The 22830-nt window shown below is 49.0% G+C and overlaps 1 protein-coding gene across 1 annotated transcript; it reads left to right on the plus strand.

The window, feature by feature from the left end:
- The first annotated feature begins 237 nt into the window (after nt 1-237).
- Nucleotides 238-20341, plus strand: ALOX5AP (arachidonate 5-lipoxygenase activating protein). The gene is made up of 5 exons (XM_019736425.2): nt 238-499; nt 6636-6735; nt 8892-8962; nt 12293-12374; nt 19868-20341. Exons 1-5 carry the CDS (start codon nt 430-432, stop codon nt 20028-20030), a joined length of 486 nt encoding a protein of 161 aa, XP_019591984.1. The 5' UTR covers nt 238-429; the 3' UTR covers nt 20031-20341.
- Nucleotides 20342-22830: the final 2489 nt, after the last annotated feature.

The raw sequence follows: 22830 nt of genomic DNA on the forward strand, positions 1-22830 counted from the left end.
AAGAGGGACAGTCCCACAAAGTCTTTCCTTCCCTAGGGAAAGATTGGAGGGGACAGACGGCTAGGCTGCTGTGTGACCACACCCTGCCACGCGTCAAGTACTCCTTTTCTTCTAGGAATTCAAGGGAAGAATGACAGTACTTGCGGCACAGATTGTTTGGTGCTCTATAAATATAAAACAAGTTTTATTTTTCTTTCCTTCCTGTTCCTCTGCTGAGCCCTGCTGAGCCTGGCAGGTCACACTGAGCCAGGGCACTTTAGTGGCTAGTTACAAAAAAACAGAAAGAGAGAGAGAAGGCACTGAGTAATTGTGCTGGGGCCTTCGGAAATTCTAATGATGAAAGGCAGGGCACAGGTCCTCACTTCCCCTTTCTGCACAGTGCAGCCTGGGTGCCACTGAACAGTCCTCGCTGGGCAGCCTGAAGCAAACATGGACCAGGAAACTCTGGGCAATATTGTCCTGTTGGCCATCGTCACCCTCATCAGCGTGGTCCAGAACGGTAAGGGAAGCTCACTCAGGCGGGGGGTGGCACACAGGGGAGATAGTCTTTGCCAGTTGTTTGATAGTCAGCCTGACACAGATCTCTGTGTGTGCGTGTGCACAGCTTGCTTTCTCTCCATTTGCTTCTTGTTTGAATGTATAGAGAGAGTTGTGTGCATTTCTGCACGGATGAGGTTTTTTTTTCTTGTCCTGTTCTTCCTTTCACTTTAATGTTGATAACTAATCATGTTTTTAGTGCCAGGGCGGCAACCTGGAGACTTTACAAAAACCCTCCCTGACGTGCCTGCAACAGCATTTTAACTGTTAATTAATGCAGCCAGAGAGGAAGGCAAGACGCCTGGAAAGGGAAAGTGAGATACATGTTCACTTAGACACCAAGCTTTACTCCAGTGCATCTGAGGTGACCAGTCAAGTGTAGGCTTAAAAAAAAAAAGAAAGAAAAGAAAAAAAAGAAGTGAATTTGGGGGGTGTGAAAGGGAAGTCACCTTATCAGTTTTACCTCTCTGTGTTGCTTTTTTCTTTTGAAGAAACATGTTTTGTAATACTTTTTTTTCCCCTAGCAATGCATAATTTCTGAAGCATTTTTCATATGATTATATACTTACATAAATGAGAAGGGGGGAGACTTTCCATTTTGGGGTTCGCATCTCCACGAGCCCTGCTATCACTGAAAACCACCAAGCAGAACACGTAGAGCTGCACAAGGCAGGGCCGTGTAGGACTTTGTCTTGAAGGTTCTGAGCTGGGGCTCCTCAGACTCTTGTTGTAAGTAACCCCAGTGGCTTTCTGTTTTGCAACTTATTGAGATAGAGAAAATAGGAGGGTACTTACGAAGGACAGCTCTGTAACATAATGGGAAGGGCTGAATGTCCACACACCATCACACTTTGGGAATTTAAATATGTAACCAGTTTGGGATAGTCTGATATTTTCTCCCAACTAGAGTGTGGACAAAGCCCGGTGATTCGCCTTTCGGGCACTGAGGAAGGCTTCTCCCTGGCCCCCTACACCAAAGGCCCAACTTCGCACATTCCAGGGACATGACATCTATGGGACAACATTTGCAGCTTTCTGACCCAAACGTTTTCAGTCGCATCGCAGCTCTGAAGGGAACAATTGGATTGTTTAGGCGACTGTTTCTTCAAGCCACTGCTATTTCATGTAGGCGTCATGCCCGGGCTCCCTCAGTTTGAAGCTGAGCAAAAGATTCTTCATTCCACCTGCACACACCTATAGTGACCCCACTCTGTGCCAGGCAGTGTCCTGGGTACATGGGGACGCAGGCAGCTAGGGTCCCTGCCCCCAGAGAGAGAAAGGGCACTGGGAGAAGACGAGCAGGCAGGGTGGGCAGGAACCCTGTGACAAGCTCTTTGTGGAGGCAGTGACACGGGTGGTGGGCACTGCTGGTTAAGCTCAAGGCAGAGTCCCCCTTCAGCCCTTCCCCACATACCCATCAACATAGCTGACGAGTACCAGTGGCCAGGAGCCAGTGCCCTCTGAGTTCAGGGCGGAACTGCAGTGGTTCCTGTTGTGACAACAGTCTCTTCATCTCTCCCAACAGAGGTGCCCCAATACCTGGCCCTGGGCTGTGGAGGCGGCACTGGACTTTTCTGCATTGGCATAGCAACCGTGAGCAGACTTGAGCTAGATGATAACGTTTTAGTTATTTTTGGCAGATGGGATTAAGAAGTTCTAAGGTTCAAGGGGGGGGGGGGATGGATTATAGATAGCCAAATGTCTGGGTCCTAATCACAATCTCCAGGCCATTTAAGGTAGATAAGGACAGCACACCCTGGCCTCACTCACAGAGCCCCACCCACTGATGGGTGGGATGGAGGCTTCCTGGGGGGGACATACAAGTGTGGACAAGCACAGAGTTATGTTTTGGGCTGCAGACGTTTTCATGCTGGGCAGTCCCCACAGGCCCTCTCCCCCTTCACAGCCTCTGTCCCTCCCCAGCCCTCAGTGAGAAGCTCCAGCCATGTGGAGGCAGAGTGATATCGTACAGCGTTGTCCCACCCGTGCTTGGGGAAGGGACAAATTGCCCCTTTTGAGGCCACATGAGCCCTTGCCACCCCCTGAGGCACAGCCCTGGGTTCCCATGCAGCACACAGCTCACCGTGGGACCTTTTCATTTGTAACTGTTACATGTGCCTTGTAGGGAAACAAGAAAAATTCCAGTGACTTGGGAGACGACACCTCTGCCTGTTTTCACAAAGGCCCAAATGTATGTCCAGAGCCTGTCTTTGCAATTCTAATTAACCTCAGTGTAGCAGCCACAGATGAACCTTACAGAGTTCGGAAAACATGCAAAATAGTGCTGTTATCCCTCTGGCCACCTCCCCCCAAATGCCATTCTGTTCCCTTCCTGTTGGTTTTAAGAACTGTTTACATATGGTTGCCAGACGCTGCATACTTTGTCTTTGTCCCAAGACAAAGCAGCTCAGTCCATGTGTGTCTGTGTGGTTGTGGCATCCGGGCTCTGGGGACAGCGTGTGAGCTCAGTTCCCGCAGAGGCTGGCCTGGCTGCCTGGAGGGACTTCCTCCTCTGCCTCGCCAACTTTCTTTAGTCATCAAGATCTGTGAACATGTCGCCCGCGTCCTACTTGATCCAGCAGAACGCAGTTGTGGGTTTACAGAACAAGCTTAAAATCCATCGTTCTAAGAAACCTGGGCCTGACCAACCAAGCCTGGTTCCCAGGGAGTGTAGATAGTTGCGTGTCCTATGAAGAACATCTGCAGAAACTCCAACTTCTCCTGCCCAGTATTTTGACAGGGAGCAAACCTGGGACACAGATTCGGAGAAAGTGCCTTCCACAGGAAGCCAAACTATTAGATTGGAAGAAGAGGGTCAGCCGAGAGGAGGGGCACTGAGCCTGACTGGTGACAGCAGAGGAAAGGTGTCCTCCAGCAGAAGGGCTGTTTCCGTGGCCCTTCTGATGGCAGGGGCCTGTGGCAGGAGTTAGCATCATCCTCTCTCCTCTAAGAGCAGCAACTTCCTCAGCTCTCTTCTTGCTGTGAAGCCAAGAAAGGGCACACGATGGCCCTGCAGTCATAGGGGTCTGTGACAATTGTGACAGAGAGGGAAATAGACCTGGTGGGGAGCACCCACCTTTCCCTGCTACTCCCACCCCAACACACACACTCACAGGGGGGCTCTTGTGCGGTCTCAGCACCCAGCCTGGGGTTTGACGGGCTGTAGCAGCAGGCTTGTGCACTCGAGCTCCCCAGTATGGAAACCTTCTTTACACCATTCTCAACGCTCCTACCGCGACACTCCTGCAGGGGAGAGCTCACAGTCCACTCAGAGTGCCCTGCCCATTGTCCAGTGTAGTGAGAGTGGCACAGTGCTTCGTGCTGGGCATAATATTCTCTCGTTCAATCCTTGCACCCTGCAAAATATATGCTATTATTTTTCCTATTGTACAGAGAAGCACAGTGGGACTTGCAGATGCTAGACCATTGGTTGGAGGGTCTAGAGCCCGTGGTGGTAAAGCTGGGATTCGAACCTACTCCAGAGAGTAGACACTCACACTATGTTCACTCAGTTGCATTCGCTCGTACTCACCACTCAGGACGCGCTTTCTAATACTGAGCTGAGAGCTGCCCTATAATTTCTATTCACGGGTCCTGTTTTTGTTCTCTGGAAAAGCTTAGGTATGCCTGCTGCTTCTGTCTTTACACAGTCACACTGCTGGCTCATACTAACTTTGTGGTTAACTAAAATCTCACGATTTTTTATGCGGTCCCGAAAAGGCTATTTAACTTCTCCGACCCTCTGTTTCCTCAGCTGAGAAGCGGACTCATGTGTGCTGGTTGAAGGCCTTGCATGAAATGACATAAGTAAGATGGCAGCAGTACCCAGTGTGCTATCAGTTCTCAGGAACTGTCTCTGTCCCTGTTTCTCTCCCTGGTTTGGCCTAACGCTAGCAGCTAGCCAAGATAAGTGTGTGAGTGGTCTTTGCACGCACAGTTTCTGCAACATAGTTCAGGGTAACAAGGCGTTGGGGTGTGAGGGGTGGGGAGAAGTGGGCAAAGGTAGCCCAACTCTTTCAAGTTTAGCTTAGAAGGAAGGATAGGTAGGTCTAGTAGAATATTGGACTGAGACAGCTTTCTTTTTGTTGTGTTCTCAGGGTAGGAAAGATCTGAGTATGTTTCCAGGGTAAAGAGAAGGAGAAAGAAAAGAGACTGAAAGTTCAGGAAATGAGGAAAACAGTAATGAAACAAAGACATGAGAGGTGGCAGGAATGGGGTCAAGGTCACAGGTAGAGGGCAAGCCTTGGGAAAGAGGAAGGGGTTTGTTCTCTGAGCAAGCAGAGGAAGAAGGGCCGGCTCAGGGAAGTACAACCAAGTCATGATGCTGGTGGCAGAAATAACCTCTAACTGTCTTAATACTACCTCAGTTCACATGTTCAGGGCCCAGGACATCACCTTGGGGTCTGGAAAGATAATGCTCAGAATTTTTTACTGGATTCCATGCTCAGAAGAGACATTCAGAATTAAGTACACGGACAGACATGTACTTAAACCCAGTGGAGCTGATGAAATCTAACCAGTGAGCGTCAGTGTGTCAGTGACAGGAAAGCACATCCTCATAGGGCCAGCTGGGCCTCAGCCCCAGCTTCATGGCTTCCCAGCAGTGACAGTGACATAGTTATTTAGCCTCCCAGAGCCGTAGTGTCCTTGTCTACAAAGTAGGGACAGCTCTGCCCACTTCACGGAGTTGGTACAAGGCCCAGTAAGGGAACCTCTGTCATGCACCCACCAGAGTGCCTCCTTCATAGGAGCCAGCCCTAGAGATGGGCTTGAAACGGCCGTTGCTGGGGAAGGAGTGTACTTTTGAGAAACAGAAAACCATGAAAGGCTTTTACTCACATGCACAATTGATAAGACATCCTTTCCACATCTTTTGAGGAGGTTAATTTGAAGGTGATGAAAAGATGGTGGGTCCCTGACAATCTCACTTCCCCCCTTTTCACTCTCGAAACAGAAGTAAAGGAATAAAATGGGGGAGGGGCAGAGATCTTCATTCCCCACCCCCAACACCCAATCTATAGACAAAGCCTCCGGATTCTGTCCCACAGCTGTCACCCTAATCAGTTCCCTCTCATCTTCTCTCTGGTCCTGGTCTCGCCCCTCTTCACCATCCCCACAGTAAACACGGGCTGGCTTTCTGATTACATCCCTCAGCTTACACCTATCAATAACTCCTCAGTGTTCTCGAGATGGAAATAAGTTCTGAATTTCTTAACGTGGCTCCCATCAAGGTCACAGTCACAACATTCAACCGAGTGGGCACTTGTCAGCAACCTTCTCCAAGCCTCGCTCACTTACTGCTTCCTCACTGAGGCTCACTAGCCACAAGCAGCACTTCCAATGGCCCGTCCTTGCTGTACTTTCTCTTTTGCCCACAGCTCAGCACACTGTGTAATTGTAACCGAGGCATTTTGTCTGCTGTATGGTCTGTCTCCTATCCTTGCCAGAACGTAAGCTCCCCGGGCCAAGGCTCTTGTGTGTTTTGTTCTCGGAAGCCAGCTAAGTGTCTGCATGTGGCAAGTGATAATGGATAAATGTCACTGAAAGGACAACTCACCACCTACCTCTCTGGCCTCATTTGTAATTCTATGGGGTTCCACACCCTGTCATAAGCTGGACTTACAAAACCAAGGAGAGTTCTTGCCTTTACACCTTTTATATTCCATTCCACCTCAGTGGAGTTGTCCCCTGACATTCTAATTCCTACTTGTTCTTCAGATTTTATCCTAGGTGTCACTCCTCTAGGAATCCTTCTGTGACCCAAACACTGAGCTGAGTTGCGTCCGTTGACCCTCGATAGCACCGTGTTCTCACTCAACCTCTTCTTAGTGTCGCTCACTGTACATTCACGTCCACTTTACTTGTTTGTCTATTTCCTTCAACTGTACGATCCTTGAAAGGGGGCTCTGTCTTGCTCACCAACAACAAACAGTGAGTAGGAGAGAGTGGCTGCTGAATAAAATTTTGCTAAATGACATTTGATGGAGGACATTTTGGGCTGTTTGGAGGTCAAGTCAAGGAAACACGTAACATTTAACATGGGATGACTGGCTCCAAAGCCTGCTGGTTCTCAGACAAACACACCTTTCTCCTGACAGGGTTCTTCGCCCACAAGGTGGAGCATGAAAGCAAGACCCATCCTGGGCGGAGCTTCCAGAGGACTGGGACACTTGCCTTTGAGCGGGTCTACACTGCCAAGTGAGTCCAAACCCTGACACTGCTGATTCACAGAGTGGGGACATGGGCACCCCTCCTGGAGCGAGGACTGCCCTGAAGGCCACACATCTGTCTGGGCCAAACTTCAGAATGCCAGGAGGCGGGGTTCCCAGGAGAGAGGCTTTGGGGACCCCCCTCACCATCTCTAGGAAGTGCTAGCATTAAAAGAAAGGAAGTCGGGGCCCTGGGGGCGGGGAGAAGAGACCTCCACAGCTCCACTTGTCCCAGAAGCCTGGGAGCCAGTCATTAGTCACGGAGTTGACCAGTTTCCTATGGGGTTAGAGCCCCACAGGAAAACTATCCGCCCCTCACTTTCCAGCCGCAGAAGCAACAGGCCAGACACTCTGGCAGCAGCCTGTAGTCATTGTCCCTGCAGTCCCCTTGGTGGAAATTTGGGGGGAGACACAGTACATTTCATAATACTGGTCACCTTTAGCAACCAGACAAGAACAGAGAGAATGTGGGAATTATGCAGTGGCTTTACCCCTCTCTGCTTTGCTTTTGAATCAAAAAGCTGTTCGAGAACACCTGGAAGCCCCATGAAGGAGAGGCTGCCATCTCTATTAGGCATGCAAATGTGAATGGATGTTATGCCAACACTAGCTTTCCCTCTATGAGGACCGTATTTAAGTGGAGGGCTCAGCCGGAGGCATGTCTGCTGCTCCTCAGTGCCCGCAACTAGAGGCCTGTCGGACAGGAAGCCTTCCCTGGGAGCTGGCGAGGGCCTTCGGGCTTGGCTAGGCAATGACTCTGAGTCCCCGGGGTAGGCGGTGGGGTGGGGGAAGTCATGGCCACCCGAGGAAAGGGCTTTTACACTGTCAAGAACAGCACAAGCAAATGCGGCATGGGAGCCACCCTGAGGGGTCAGGGGCTTTGTGGGAGCAGTGGGAGAAGGCCCCACACTCAGGGGCACTGTTGGCTTCTGTGAATTAAAGTGACTTCGAGGGCTCTGGACTGCACAGGCCTTCATGGCGCTCCAGACACACTTGCTCTTTCATCCTCAGCCTCACCTAGTGTTTTTCAGTTAGTCATGCGGAAGATGGAGGGGGCGTCCTCTCCACTGCCAGTTTTCATCGACAGCCCCTTTGGCCCCCAGCTTCTAAACTGCTGTGTACGCAGACTGAGCCACTCATGGACACATGGGTAGGGTCGTCCCACACTGATTTCCTGCCCCCCACCCCCTCACCGTCCCCGGGTCCCACTCCCTCATACCCAGCGCTCCAGTTCAGGGCTATTCCCGCAGGCTGATCTCCTGGAAACACTCAGCTGAACTGCTGAGATTTCTATTTTAACATTTGGGCCTTCAGCGTATTAATTCTCAAAATCAACTGAAGAAATTTAAAGATGTGATTGAAGGCATTTTGGATCCATTTAAAGGAGGGTAGGGAATGTATGTGAGGTGGCACCAACCAACCCCCGCGGTGTGAGAGGTGAGGGCTCCCTTCAGGCACATCCATATGCAACAGCTGTAAAGAAGGTGTCTGACAGGGCCACATCGAAACCTCTCTGAACATGGGATCCAACGCAAACATTAATCCTATTCCACCAGTTTGGAGAGAGACGTTACTCCTGCCTTGTCACCAGTCACACTGTGTTCTAATGCCTCAGCTCGTCCACACTGGGGACATTAGGCAGGGCAGCCATGCAGTGGCATTCCACTGTTCCTTGAAGAGGTCAAGTTGCCATTCCCCCTGCAATGAAGAAGAAACAGGGCAGGTCAGGCCAACTAGCCTCTGCCATTCCCCTCAAGAGTGAACCAGCTCTGCTTCTAAGAAGCCACCCCCACCGGCCGCTGTCACAGCCCAGCCTCTGCATTGCCCACTTGTCCATTCCAGAAGCCCTTTGGCACAGCTAGGAGCTGGGATTCTGTCAAAGGGGACCCGCCAAGAAACCGGATCTCCGATGGGCTTCACTGAGGAGAGTAAATGGGTTCCAAACCTGTGTTGATTTACACCGCTGTCCACTTCTCACATGGCGGCTAGTGTCGCGACTTTGCAGGTAGATGGATGTGGAATTATGAATGGAATTCGTGCCCTGTGTGCTGTGGTGATCATTCACTTGAGGTTTCAGGTCATTTTCAGACAACACGGCAGTAAATGTTTGCTGATTTTTCCTCTCTGTCTTTATTTATTCTACAGCCAAAACTGTGTGGACGCGTACCCCACTTTCCTCGTCGTGCTCTGGAGTGCGGGGCTGCTGTGCAGCCAAGGTAACACTGCTTCTCTCTGTGTGTTCTCTCTGTGAAATGGGCATCTATCTCGGGGAGGCTGCAGTGCAGGCTCTTTGTTGAAAAGACTTTGCCTGACCCCCAGCTCCGATGCGGGAAGCCCTGAAGAGGTGAGAGCCCTCAGGAGGCCTATTTCCACGGGCTCTGTGCCTGCAAAGCCTGGGATGCAATAATGCATTGCTAATGCTTGCTCCCGGGGGCCTGGTTGAGAGTGGCCCTGCTGACAGGGTGGTTTAAGGCTAACTGTGACTCAGAATCCTTAAGCAATGTTAGCTCAGATACAAGGACATTACAACTGAGAGCACCGGAGGCATCTATTCTGGGACTGCGGTCTCTTGGCTCTCCCGCTGACAAGCTTCCAGCAGGGCAGTCCTCCCCCGGGGAAGATTTCAGGGCTCCAGTCTTCCCTGGGTTGTCAGCAGCCCACAGTCTTGACTTCAGCAAGTTGACTCCCAGAATGGATTTAAAATTGGAACTAGCATTATATATTTTCGGTCCCCTTTGGAGATTAGCAATGTGTCTGGTGGAGGCTTTGCGTGACCTGGCCAGTTTCCACACTGTGGCCAGCAGGTGCACCAGAAGAGGCTACTAGCATTCTCTGATGAACTATTAAATCCATATCACCATCTCCCACTTTACAAAGTAGGTAGAGTAGATATTGTTCCCCGCCATGACTTTTGAGGACACTTTGGTCTAGGGAGATAGGTAACTTGTTCAAGGTGACTCAGCTGGTAAATAACAAACCAGGATGAGAGCCCAGGTCTTTTGCACTAAATTCTGGATTTTTCACAAGTAGCCTTTCACGTTATTCATTTATATAATATGTATATATTAAACACCTACTCTGTGACAAACCCTGACCTTGGATACAGAGCTGTAAATAAAAAGAGATGGTAGTGAGACAGAGCACTTGGCGAGATGAGCCAAGAAAATCAGTGAATGGATACATTTTTGCCCAGAGTGCCATGAAGGAAAAGAATCAGGTGCAGTGACAGAGAGAGAGGTGAGGGATGGCAGCCGGAGCCACGCGGGATACCTTGTGGCTGTAAGCTCACTGTTTATTTTCCACTCTATATCCTGAGTTAAATAAAAAACGTGTCTGGCACTGCTTGAAAAATCAAGTTAAACTATGCTCATTGCAGGAGTTATGATTCCTTTTATGTCTTCGATAACCCTGGGTGTAGACGAATCTAGAGTTGTTCTAGCTAAATAAATACACAGGGAGTCTGCAGGGGGTCAGAGCCTGGAACTATGCATTTCCTGTGGAAACAAGTGCTGGCGTTGCCAGGGAACAAAAGTGTCAGTAAACCTGTTTGATAATTGTTGTGTCTTATCAATATACGCATAGTAGTGACTGGTAGAATTTTTAGCTGAAAGGAACCTCGGAGATCATTGTAGCCCAAGCCCTTTACTTTACAGAGAAGGGGCCCAAGACCCAGGGGGACAGGAGGCCTGCTCAGACTTCAGCATTGTGAGCCCAGGTTTGACCCCGCTGTACCCCTCCTGCGGTTCCAGGCAGCCCAGGTCCACAGGGTCATACACTGTTCCCGGCATGAGTCCAGCCATTTCCCTCCCTGACTCCTATTGCTGTTCAATTTAATTCCCAGTGAAAGAGAAATGGGCTGGTAAGTTAGTGCAGAGCCATCCAGATGGGACAAACCAGGAAAAACTTTGTCCAAGGCAGATTGTGAATTGTGACAATTTTGTGACTTCTGGAGAACAGGATGAGCCTCACAAGCAGCTCCTTTTGTCCTTTGGTTTTTCTTACCAGTCGTTTAACAATAGTATTTGTGGAGGTGCTGTTGTGGAAAAGACACAGGTCTTGGGGACTGACAGGCTGGAGGCCGTTTTGAGGCCACTCACTGCTGCTGTGGCCCCAGGCTGTGCCTCGGCTTTCCTAAACCTCAGTTTCCTCATTTGTAAAACAGTAAGAATAGCATTCCCAGGAGGACTGTGTGAGATAACGTGCCTGTGGCCCTGACACAGTGGTTGGGACGTACCAAATTGAACCACACGTGACTGCCGCTTTCTGACTATTTACGGTCCACAAAAACGGCACTTTGCTGTCCATCAGCCTCACAGGAGCCCAGTAAAGTATTGAGGGTGCTGACGGTGGTGCTAACGTTTTGCTCAGGCCTGGTTTCAAATTCCATCTCTTTGTTGGCCCACCTATATGATTTTCATTCATTTGACAAGTAGTTTTTGAAAGCCAGTACGTGCCGGGCACGATGCCAGGCACAGAGATGATGTCTAGCAAAAGATGACTGTCCTCATGGGTCCTTTGGTCAGCAGGTGACTCTGGGCAGACCCACTTCCTGGAGCCTCCATTTCCCCGTCTGCCAAACGGTGGCAGTAACGTGCTCCTTGCCAGGAGGCTGGGAGGATGGGAGACCCAGGTACCCAAAGGCCTCAGGCAGTGCCTGACATATAAAAAGTGCTCACTCAGCATAATTATCTTGACATTTGAATAATGCTGGGAGGTTTTCCAAGTGCTCTGATACCCAGGCCCCTCTCTGACCCTCACAGTTGCTCCTGAGAGTTAGGAAGGCGGTAACCGGCCCTTTGTCCAGATGTGGACTGACTTAAGTACAGCTGATACTTCCGTACTTAGTTGTCGTGTCTCTAGGCAAACAATGAAATGTGTCGCTCACTAGAGGCCTGGGAAAGCCAGATAGAGAAGGTTAGGAGCTCCAGCTCATAACCGTCCAGGTGGGGTTGGGTTTTCTGACTCAGCTCCAAGTGTCAGGACTGTAGGGTTATTTGGGCACTGCGAGTGGCTGTTCCTTGCAGGCTCCGATACAAAGGGGATCTCCTCTCATAGAGATCTTTTTAGAAGGTTGAGCATTGAGATGCCTGGAAGCCCAGAGGTGAAGGGTATCCTTTTAAGAGACTCAAGTTCAGAGCCGGGCTGAGGGTTCAAGTCAGCCTGCCCACCCCCCCAACCCCCCAACACACACACAGGCGCACCTACCACCTGACTCTCTCACACAAGCCCCTGGACTGCTCAAACCCAAGTTCCCACATCTGGAAATAGAAAAGATGATACTGGTCACGTGGAAAGGATTCAAATTAGGTGATGGATATGAAAATACTTTGTACACTATACCGCGGTACCCGTATAAAGTAAAACCACCGTTATCAAAGTTCTCAGATTTCTTCCCACCCGCCGCTGTCTGCAGAAGTTCACATCAGCCCTGCCTGTCAGCACCCGAGGCCTCCGTGACCTACAGTCAGTGCAGTGACTGGATTCATCTTGTCTTAGCTGTTCTGGTGGCTCTGAAACTAACACGGGTGTTTTCCTTCCTCCCGTAGTTCCTGCTGCCTTTGCTGGGCTGATGTACCTGTTCGTGAGGCAGAAGTACTTCGTTGGCTACTTGGGAGAGAGAACTCAGAGGTAGGCATTGCGGCTGTTTCAAAGCCACAGAGCGATTCTTCAGGCTTTTTGAGCACGAGCAGTGATCAGTCACTGCCATATTCCGCCTGGCATTCAGGACGCTGGGGGACCACTGGGGGGGGGGGGGGGCAAGGCTGACGAGGATCCCTCTGCCTTTTCTCCCTGAACGCTGCGGACTCTGGCCTGTCAAACACTTCCTCCTCATGGCGTTGGGCTCACAAAGGATGCTTTACCACCATGTGCTGCCCATTCCCTGCAACCCCACACCCTCCACTCCCACCCTTCCCAGTCTGGAGTTTGAATGAGCTTCTCTGTCTGGCTTCCCCAGGCCTCCAGTGAGTGAAACATTTCATTGTTTGCCTAGAGACACGACAACTAAAGCTTGCACCTTGTGATAAGCTCTCTGAGTAACAGATCTTCCGGGGACCAGCAGAAGGAATGTTGGGAAAATAAGATGCTATCACAGGCAGAGGATGGGGACCAAAACAGTCACCATGGAATGGCTTACAGATGGTGCCAAAGCAGCAGTGACATTTCCCCTCCACCTGGATTGGGAAATCTGATTGTAGTCAAATAAATGATGGCACTTGCAGAAGAAATGCTCAAGTGACCGTGTGCCTAAGAGAACAGGATTCCTAGCGTACCAGACAGGCTGCGAGGGCCAGGAATACGTTCTGGGAGGCAGCTGCTCACACGCCCCACCCGGCCTTCCCCTCCGTCTTCTTCCTTGTCTGGTTTTCGCATGCCTCCCCATCTTTCACAATAGCATACTTCTCTAGAGGCTAATGGGCTCTCCATTCCAATCGCATCCTTCAGTGGTGACAAAGGCAGTGACATCCGGGGAGGTCACGAAGGAAAGCACTACATGTGGGGAGCTGGGAGCCTGCGAAGCTAAATGACAGGGTGGTTGGATGGCGAGCGGCAGCCCGGCAGAGAACGACTCCTGCCAGCAGTTATTTCCCTGTGCTCAGGCCCCTTCACTCCTCTCTGTGGTCTTCCTATTTGTCCTCGCAAACCGCAATCCATTACCATCTTATCCTTATCAACATTGCCCTAAGTGATAGTCTTTATGCTTTTACCTTGGAAAGCCTCTATCCTGCCTTCCCCAGGGCTACCTGCTGTCAAAGGTTCGGGGTGGTGGTGGTGAACTGTGAGTCTATCAGTGAAATAAGGGGGTTCTGCTCCTGTGGGCTGGCTCCCTGGCAGCCCCACCTTCCTCCCCCAAATCCCAGGGATTTGGTCCCGTCACTGTTCTTCTCTTCGTCCGTCACCCTTTGCCTGAGATCTTAAAAGTTGCTTTAATTCTAAGATGAACTGGGGAGCATGACAACATTTGTACATTTACTCTCAGGCTCTTTTCATTTTAAAGGTAATTACCACCCGGGAATAGACAGAGGTGGCAAAAAGAAACAGTAGAATATACACTTAAAATCTGAAAATATGTTTTCTCTGGAACTCGTTGAAATGCAAATGGCCTAACCTCTGAAATCCCTCCCTGGTCTCCCCCTCCCCCAGTGCTGTGCTGGTTTAGACCCTCCTCACCTCTCTCTCCTGTGTCCCCAGCACTCGTGACTAATCAGTCACGGTGCTCTTTCCTGCAGAGACCAAATGTGGCCTCATGCTGCTTCTTCACACGAAGTTCTGAGCAGTTGTCATGGATAGAAATGACACACTAGATGAGATCCTAATTCAGACCAAAATATAGCCTGAGGTGGATGCAAGACTGAGGGGCTCAGTGGCTAGGTCCAAGGAGATTTTGAATTACGTCTTCTAGAAACCACTTGCTAATACCATCTTCCATCGTGGACCACTCCCTTTCGTCCACCCTCCTGTCCCTGGGCTGTGTCACACTCAGACTCTACAGATGCCTTATGCCCTAATGCCTTCGGGATCTGCTTTAGTTCTTGGCTTCACAGATGGAGAAGGCACTGCTCAGTGAGATCCCTCCCCGAGAATTTCTCTCTTGGAGTCTAGATCATCTCTGCTTCTCCCCAGAAGTTGCTTGGCCCTGTCCCCTTCAGAAACTGCAGTGTCATTTTTGGTCCAGTGAGTAAGGAAGACGTCCTTGGTGTGTCTCCCCCACCAAAGCTTCTTCCTTCATGGATTTTTGTGGCTCCCTCCTTTATCCCACCCCCACCCGCCCAGGACCTTATGGCTCTTCTCAGCCCTACATCCTACCGCCACCCCCTTTCTCCCTGTCCTGGTTAGGTCGTCTGTGGCCTCCCTAACTACACAGCAGTTGAGGATGAATCTTGGTTTCTTCCCCGTTCATCCTAAGCTACTACCTGGGCCCAAACTCAATGGCAGTCGGCATTATTTTGTAAGACTACCTGACTTTTATCACCTCCTTTCACCAGCTGGCACTAGGCTGCTCTCTCTTTCTGTCCCCCAGAGCCCTATCCCCTGTTGGAACCCCCACTAAATTCTTTGCAATTTGAAGTTCTCAGCTCAGTGGCGGGTGGGCCAAGGTGGGCGAGTGGGGAGGCCCATGAACTCAGGGTGCCCAGCTCCGCCTCCTCCTCGTGGCTTGCTCACTCCTCGCAGCCATTTCCCCCTTAGCGTCACTATGTAGAGTCTGCTCCCTCACCTCCAAACATGGGCCAGGGGGTTACGTCACCAGAGTTGGAGGATGAACTTGCTTCCTTTGGAACCCCCAGGGGAGAGCATGGGTACCCAGGCTGGTGTTTCCAAAGTGAAAGCCACCTGCACCGGGCTCACCTGGGGTGCTTATTCAAAATACAGTTTCCTGGGCCCCACCCTGGACTTGTAGACCCAGAATCTCTGGGGTGGGGCCCAGGAATCTGTATCTTCACAACTTCTTTAGGTGAGTCTTATACACACAGACACTGGAAACCACCTAGGGCTGCTCTTGCCTCTTTTCTGAGAATGAGTCATTCACGTGACACACATTTATGGAGGCTCTGATTTACTGCAGAACAAAGGGGACTGTGTCCTCCTCTCATGGATCTTACAATTTTTATTCTCTTCAGAAGTTACTAGGTTTAAAGTGATATTTCCTCATTGAAAGGAACAGAATTTTAAAGCCAGAGAGACCATGAAGTTTTCTTTTTCTACCCATATTTTGCGTGTATTTTTGTGTGAGATGAGAGAGGGTTGACAAGTCACCCAAAGCCACACAGCAGTGAGTTGAGGCTGGAACTCAGGTCTCCGGATGCCTGGGTTCACCTCCCTCACACCACAGCTCCTCTTCCTGGAACTTTTAGGCACACTGGAGATGGGACTTGTTTAGCACAATGCCTCTTTTATGTTTTCCTGTGGGTTTTATGCTGGGTGTGTTGGGAGTGGGGGTGGGCACATTTATTTCAAAACTGATAACCAAATCCTAGTCTCCAGAACCTGGAGGGAGTCATTATGGGAGCAAGAGCAGGACTCTGGCCTCACACACAGGGTTGAATTTCCACTCTGCCTCTTCCTGGTTGTGTGACCTTAGGCAAATCACTTAACCTGTCTGTTCTTGGTTTCGCCACCTGGAAAATAGGTTAATCATACCTCATGGAGTTGTTCTGAGAATTAAATGAAGTCACAGATATAAAATGCCTGGTCCCTACAAATGCTTAATAATTTTATTCTGACCTTCCCCACACCATTTAGAGAGAACCAAGCATCAACTTTTACTTATTGATTTGTTTGTTTATTTGTTTATATATGTATTTATTTATATATATTTTTAAATTTGCAATTATGACAGACATTCAATATTATATTAGTTTCAGGTGTACAGCATAGTGATTAGATATTTATATAACTCACAAAGTGATAACCCTGATAAATCTACTACACATCTGACACCACACATAGTTATTACAATATCATTGACTATATTCCCTGTGTTGTACTTTACATCCCTGTTTTTATAACTGTCAATCAGTACTTCTTAATCCCTTCAGCTTTTTCACCCAGCCCCCCAACCCTCCTCCCACCTGGAAATCATCAGTTTGTTCTCTGAACCTAGGAAAAGTCTCCATCTGTTCCTGTTTTGTTCATTTATTTTGTTTTTTAAGATTCTACATGTAAGTGAAATCATATGGTATTTGTCTTTCTCTGTCTGCTTTATTTTACTCAGCATAATAACCTCTGGGTCCATCCATGTTGTTGCAAATGGTAAGATTTTATTCTTTTTTTATGGCTGAGTAATACTCCATGGTATATATGTACCACCTCTTCTTTATCCATCTGTCTGTCCATGGACACTTACGTTGCTTCCATATCTTGGCCATTGTTTGTGAAATGTCCTTCTTTGTTTCTTATTCTAGCTTTTGTTTTAAAGTGTATTTTCTCTGATATAAATATTGCTATCCCAGCTTATTTATTTTCATGTTCATTTGCATGAAATATTTTTTTCCCATCCCTTTTCTTTCAGTCTCTGTGTGTCTTTCCATTGGAAGTGGGTTTCTTGTAGGCAGCATATGTCAGAGTCTTGTTTTCTTATCCATTCAGCCACCTTGGCTTTTGATAGGAATATTTAATTCATTTACATTTAAAGTAATTATTGGCAGGTATGTAGTTATTGCCATTTTGTTAGTCATAGTTTTGATGTTTGTTTTTCCCTTCTTCTACTTAAAGAAGCCCCTTTAGCATTTCTTGTAACACTGGTTTGGTGGTGATGAACTCCTGTAGCTTTTTCTGGCCTGGGATATGCATCATTTCTTAGAAACAATAAAAGTGAGGTCTTGCTGGTTCCAAGTCTGACATGCAGTATGTGCCCCGTCAGGCCCCTTGCTCTTCCCCTGCACCCTTCCTCACTACACGAGCTCTGGTCTCCGTCTTTGCACGTCCTGTCAGCCCCCAGGGCCATAGCCCAGTTCTAGGCTTGAGAGACCAGCTGGGGGCCTCGTTCACACTCAGCCCTGCACCTGCTGGGTGTGTGCTGAGTTCTCACCTTTTACACCTTTTCACGTCCTGGGAAGAGTTAAAGCACCACAGGCCGTCTCCTTTGGGAGTGGTATGCTTTGACTCCTTTGAAAAATCCTACCCAAATTCAAGAATGTCACCATGCCATCCAGAGGCACCACCATTTCTTTCCTCACCACGGAGTTATCTTGAGCACGTTTTGAAACAGCTTCGCAAATCATTTTTTCTTGTTTCTGTAATGAGTACATGGTGGCCTCACTCATGTGATAAATTTGACTTTTTACAATTGAGTCCCTCTGAACCCTCTGTTCTCTGTCAGAAAAAAACAGACTCCCTTGCTTTGTTTTCACTTCCTTATCAGCATTAGCAGGTAACTCGGTATTGGTCTGCCAGGGCCACCAGAACAAAGTATCACAGACTGGGTGGCTCACACAACAGAAATTTAGTGTCTCACAGGTCTGGATGTTACTTTCTCCTAAGGACTCTCTTCTTAGCATGTACCATGTTTCCCTGAAAATAAGACCTAGCTGGACCATCAGCTCTAATGCATCTTTCAGAGCAAAAATTAATATAAGATCTGGTATTATATTATATTATATTATACCCAGTCTTATAGTAAAATAAGACCAGGTCTTATATTAATTTTGCTCCAAAAGGTGCATTAGAGCTGATGGTCCAGCTAGGTCTTATTTTTGGGAAAACATGGTAGAGGGTCGTCTTCTCCCTGAGTCCTCACATAGTCATTTCTCTGTGCATGTCTGTGTCCAAATCTTATAAGGACACCAGTCAGATTGAGGCGGGGTGCACACTAGTTACCTCATTTCATCTTCATTATCTCTTTAAATACCCTACCTCCAGATACAGTCACATTCTAAGTTACTGGGATTTAGGACATCAACGTAGGAATTTGAGCAGCACTCAATTCAGCCCAGAACCCTCTCTTTTGGGATCACACTTTTTTCCCCCCAAAAAAGAGATAGGACATCTCACTTCATAAGCGGGACTGTGAACCAAGGAAGCCAAGGAGAGAAGAATACAGATGGCCAGGGAGCAGGGGCGCCTCAGCTGGCAGTGCTTCTCAAACTTGAACGTGCCTGGGAGTCACAGAGGGAGCTTGTCAAAATGCAGGTTCTGATAGGGTAGATCCGGGAGGGGCCTGAGGTCCTGCATTTCTAACAAGCTCCTTGTGCTACTGACCCACAAGTCACACTTTGAGTAGCAAGGAGATTCAACTGCTGAATGATTCTCAAATGCTTGACATGGGAACATTGTGGATTACACTGTGAGCCTTTGGGACCCCTTTCAAAAAGATAAAATTTCTAACTTTAAACCCGTGGACACCAAATTTTGCTCTCCCTGATTATAGCAAGAAACAAGCTCAGCAGCATCACCTCACCTGTGTAGCTGAGCTAGCTGTGCTTGTTGAGGGTCCTGGTTGTCAAAGGATCCCCTCGCCGGGGTCCTTACTAACAGCCTTAACGGGCCATTTGGCTGGACTTGACTAGTGCTACCCAGATGGACCCAGTGCAGCGGTTACAGAATTCTGCAGATGGGGGAGGAAGCCGGGGTGGCCACTGTGCACAAAGGGGGTCACCTCCCTGGGGAAATGCTCTTGACCCCAGCTTAGGATTCCAAACCTTTGATAGAAGGATATGAATGTATAAAAAGCCTCTCTCCCTCCATGCACTTAAAATGCTTGTCTTCCGTTGCTGGGGGCCCAGCTCTCACTGGAGTGAACATGAATTATTCCCAGGCAGGTGGAGCCCTCAGATGCCAAAGCACCTTTTACATTCCTCTAGCCTTGTTGGCTCACTTAAATCATCCCCCCTCTCCTAGAGGTCCGTAAGGCCTGCATTATGCACGGCTGCCAGCAAGGCTCTTACAGGCACTCCTGGAGAGGAGCTGCACAGAGAGGGTCTGAATGATCCATGAGGTTCCCCGTCCCCAGCCAGAATGCTTGGTGACCAGCAGAACCCGGCACCTTTGGCCACGAAGGAGCTGAAGTTCAGAAAGAAACCAGGGCAGCACAGAGGCACTGACAGCAGAGCCCTAACGACGAGGGGATTGAGGTCTGGGCACTTTTAGCTTGGTTTTGAAATATGTTCAGTGACAACTAACAGCTATGACATTCTTCCCATTAAGGAAATGGGGCATTGTCACGTGGGGTGTCATGTGGGGTCTCTGGTCCCACTCCCCACATAAGAACGCAGGACATGGTGAGGCCAACAAGGAACACCCACGGAGCCATAGGTAGGGGAGTGATACCATTATAGTCTCACTGGAGGCTGGGTTCACACGACGTGCGACCTGCTGTCCGTTTTTCTGCCAACCGACCGACTTTCTGACTTCCCTCGACTCTCCTCGACTCCCCAACATAGCTGCGGCAGTTATAATTAGTGGCCAATGGCTCAATGGTTACAGCTGATGGCCATCTACTACCTGAGCCAGCACCCCTCCACGTGAGGCCAAGAACCTGGAAACTGCTCTCTGGGGCTCTGTCCCCACAGGCATCCTTGAGTAAAAGGAGCTGTACTTTAAACCCCGTGTATCTCAAAGTGATAACATTATTTTGGGGTGAAATTTGTGCTGCTTGTACAGTTTTGCTTTTCCTTCTTTTCCAGCACACCCGGCTACATATTTGGGAAACGTATCATCCTGTTTCTGTTCCTCATGTCCGTTGCTGGTATATGCAACTATTACCTCATCCTCTGTTTCGGAAGTGACTTTGAAAACTACATAAAGACCATCACCACCACCATCTCCCCTCTGCTGCTCATCCCCTAACTGTCCGCTGAGCGCAGGGTTGGTGTTCTCATTGATCAACACCTAGACGTCGTCATAACACAGCCTCTGAAGAGATGCAGCTCCTCTTCAGAAAGGAAATAGATCTAATGACCATCTGGGCTCTGCATCTTGAGTTAACCTAGCTTTTCCTGGAAGAAAATACCTGCGTCAGCTCTGCCCTCGAAAATGGCAGTGGCCCTGGATTTGTTCCTCAGGTCCTCTCTGTTTGCTCCTTGACTTATCCTGCTTTCTGAAGATGTTTTGGGACCAGATTTATGTTTTCCTAAAATAAAATACAGAGACATGTTTTAGGCTGGTGGTTGAGTTTTTCTGTGGGTCTATTGCTACAGTTGAACAAGTAGTTTGTTTTTCTCAACCTAAATAATGATAATAAAACATACACTACACACACACACACACACACACACACACACACACACACACACACCTGGAAGGGTATTCCCCAAAATGTCAACTGTGATTATCTCTGGGTGAAGAGAGTTTGGGTAAGTTTTAGCCTCTTGTTTATATTTTCATGTATTATTTGACATTTCTTAATGAGCCAATACAAGTAAATACCACTAAACAGAGGAACAGAAGAGGTACAGCTGAAGTGTTGCCACTTCCAGGAAGCCTTCCCTGACTCCAGGTTTGTCTAGTGTTGCCCTCTGACCGCCCACAGCACCCCATCACAGCTCAACCAAGTCCTCCTTACAATGTAAAGGTATTTATTAAGATGTGTCACTCTTCCCCACCAAGTCATTAGCTCTTGAACATCCCTGATGTCTCCTATTTATTTTACTTTTCCTGTGCCAAGCTCAGAGATGGGCACATAACAGGTACCCCATGACTCAAACTATTTGAGAACTCAAAGAAACATCCTGTAAAGTGATATCTTGTAGGAGACTGTAGGTGTGAGTTTTATGAGATTAAGATGGGTTTTTCCCCAATGGTTTTAATGAGATAAATTGCAGATAGTGCCCCCCCCAAAAAAAAAATACACTGTAGACAAACAGGCTACCTTAAGAATCTTTTGTGGATTGTGCACCCCTACTTACCACCCCTGAGGATTAGGTTGGCATCCTATGTCTAGCATTGTGCCCAGCACTCATCACAGCATTCAGTTTGAAATGTGCTGTAATTCGGTGTCAGTGCCTGTGATAACGCCAGGCCCATTGTATGTGCCCCAAAATATTGGCTGAACAAGTGAATGAATGAATGAGCTCATGGATTACCAGCTGACAGTATTTACTAAATTATGTGTGTTGAGCCATTTTCCATATTGTGGACAGACTCATAGTGGTCTAACCACTGCCACACCTGGTGTCCCTTGGCACAAAGAGCACAGTTTGGAAGATGGCCGGAGGTGGCCAAGAGTCCAGGACACCTGAGAGAGAGAAGCCAGCTCCTACAGGGGAGTCAACTCACCAGGACTGAGGTGTCAGTTGTGGTGACTAGCAATAGGTGATCGTCCTTACCGCCAAACTGAGTCTCAAGAGGGTCCCGGTTTTAAGACGGAGGGGGCGAATCCAGGGGCCTATCCTCCCCCGGGTTCCCCTGAGTTGCCTGATTAGGGAGTGGAGTGATAGAGACATGCAGTGCGGCCTGTGTGCTGTCGGGTCGATGTACTTCCTGTGTAATGCTCAAGGCAGCAGACCTCTGGATTCAGGGGGAAAGCCCCTCGTGGACATAGTTTCTTGGCCTGTCTGACGGTCCAGGCTGAAGCCCCTGGGCTGTCACTGCCAAACCCAACCCAGCAGGAGCTTCTTGGCGCCAGTCGCTTTCATAGAGCTGGTTCCCCTCCTACCTCCCTGTCAAGAGCAGGACTCGAATATCCTAGCCAGCCATTTCTTTTCTTCTTGGTGAGGAAAGCACAGCAAATTGCAGGGTGGTAATGACCCCCAGGCCAGCCTCAGCCTGGGCTTGGTTTGCAGGTGGTAGGGTGATTGATTGTTCCGGTGTCCCTGGGGTTGGGGGGTTCCTGGAGGTGGGGCTTTCAGATTTCACACTGGGACAGGCCTGGGGAAACCAAGATGAGTTGATCACCCTAAGGGTGGGCTAGGTCAGAGTATTCCCCCAGGAGCCTGGGGACATTTTAGCTCCTAAAGGTCACGCTGTTCAACCTGACCATGGAACCTCAGAGTGCAAGGAGAGGAAATGATGAGATGGCCCATCAGAGGCTCTGCGGATGGCGGCCTGGGTGGAGCGTGCGTGACCAAGGGCACGCGGGGCTGAATCGCGGCTGGAGCAGGCGTCCCAGGTTCGAAGCAGAGGGTCTCAGGAGCGGAGCTCCTCTACCTGAAGACAGCAGTGGAAGTGGTCAAACTCTGTCTTCAGAGCTCCAGGCCTGGGCGAGTCCCTGCTCTGTCACATCCTCAGTTCTGGGACTTCTCCCTGAGCCTCAGTTTTTACCTGTGTTAAATTGGGAGCATAACAGTGCCAAATGTATGGGGTTGTTGGGAAGACTAGTGGGATAAAGCAATTAAAAATGGTTAGCACATAACAAGTGCTGAATATTATTATCTATCCTTGCCATATTTATTATATTTATTATTGTTCGCTGATTGTATTTGTCTTCTATTGCTGCATAACAAAGTCCCACAAACGTAATGGGTTAAAACCACACACGTTTACCATCGCACAGTTTCCATGGGTCAGAGGTCCTCATGGCTGAGCTGGGTCCTTTGAGTCTCTTCAGGCTGTAATCAAGGCGTCAGCCTGAGCTGTGATCTCGGCTGAGGCTCAGGGTTCTCTTCCTTGATCATTGATTATTGGCTGTAGGTGTTTTGCGGCTGTAGGA

Source organism: Rhinolophus sinicus, linkage group LG04 (assembly GCF_036562045.2).
Source record: "Rhinolophus sinicus isolate RSC01 linkage group LG04, ASM3656204v1, whole genome shotgun sequence".
Classification (NCBI taxonomy): Eukaryota; Metazoa; Chordata; class Mammalia; order Chiroptera; family Rhinolophidae; genus Rhinolophus; species Rhinolophus sinicus.

What these genes read in the sequence shown, in the direction of transcription:
- ALOX5AP (XM_019736425.2), top strand. Translation starts at nt 430, where the DNA reads ATGGACCAGGAAACTCTGGGCAATATTGTCCTGTTGGCCATCGTCACC. An exon ending in CATCAGCGTGGTCCAGAACG is followed by an intron (nt 500 to 6,635) that starts GTAAGGGAAGCT and finishes TTCTCCTGACAG; the next exon opens with GGTTCTTCGCCCACAAGGTG. An exon ending in TTGGGAGAGAGAACTCAGAG is followed by an intron (nt 12,375 to 19,867) that starts GTAGGCATTGCG and finishes CTTCTTTTCCAG; the next exon opens with CACACCCGGCTACATATTTG.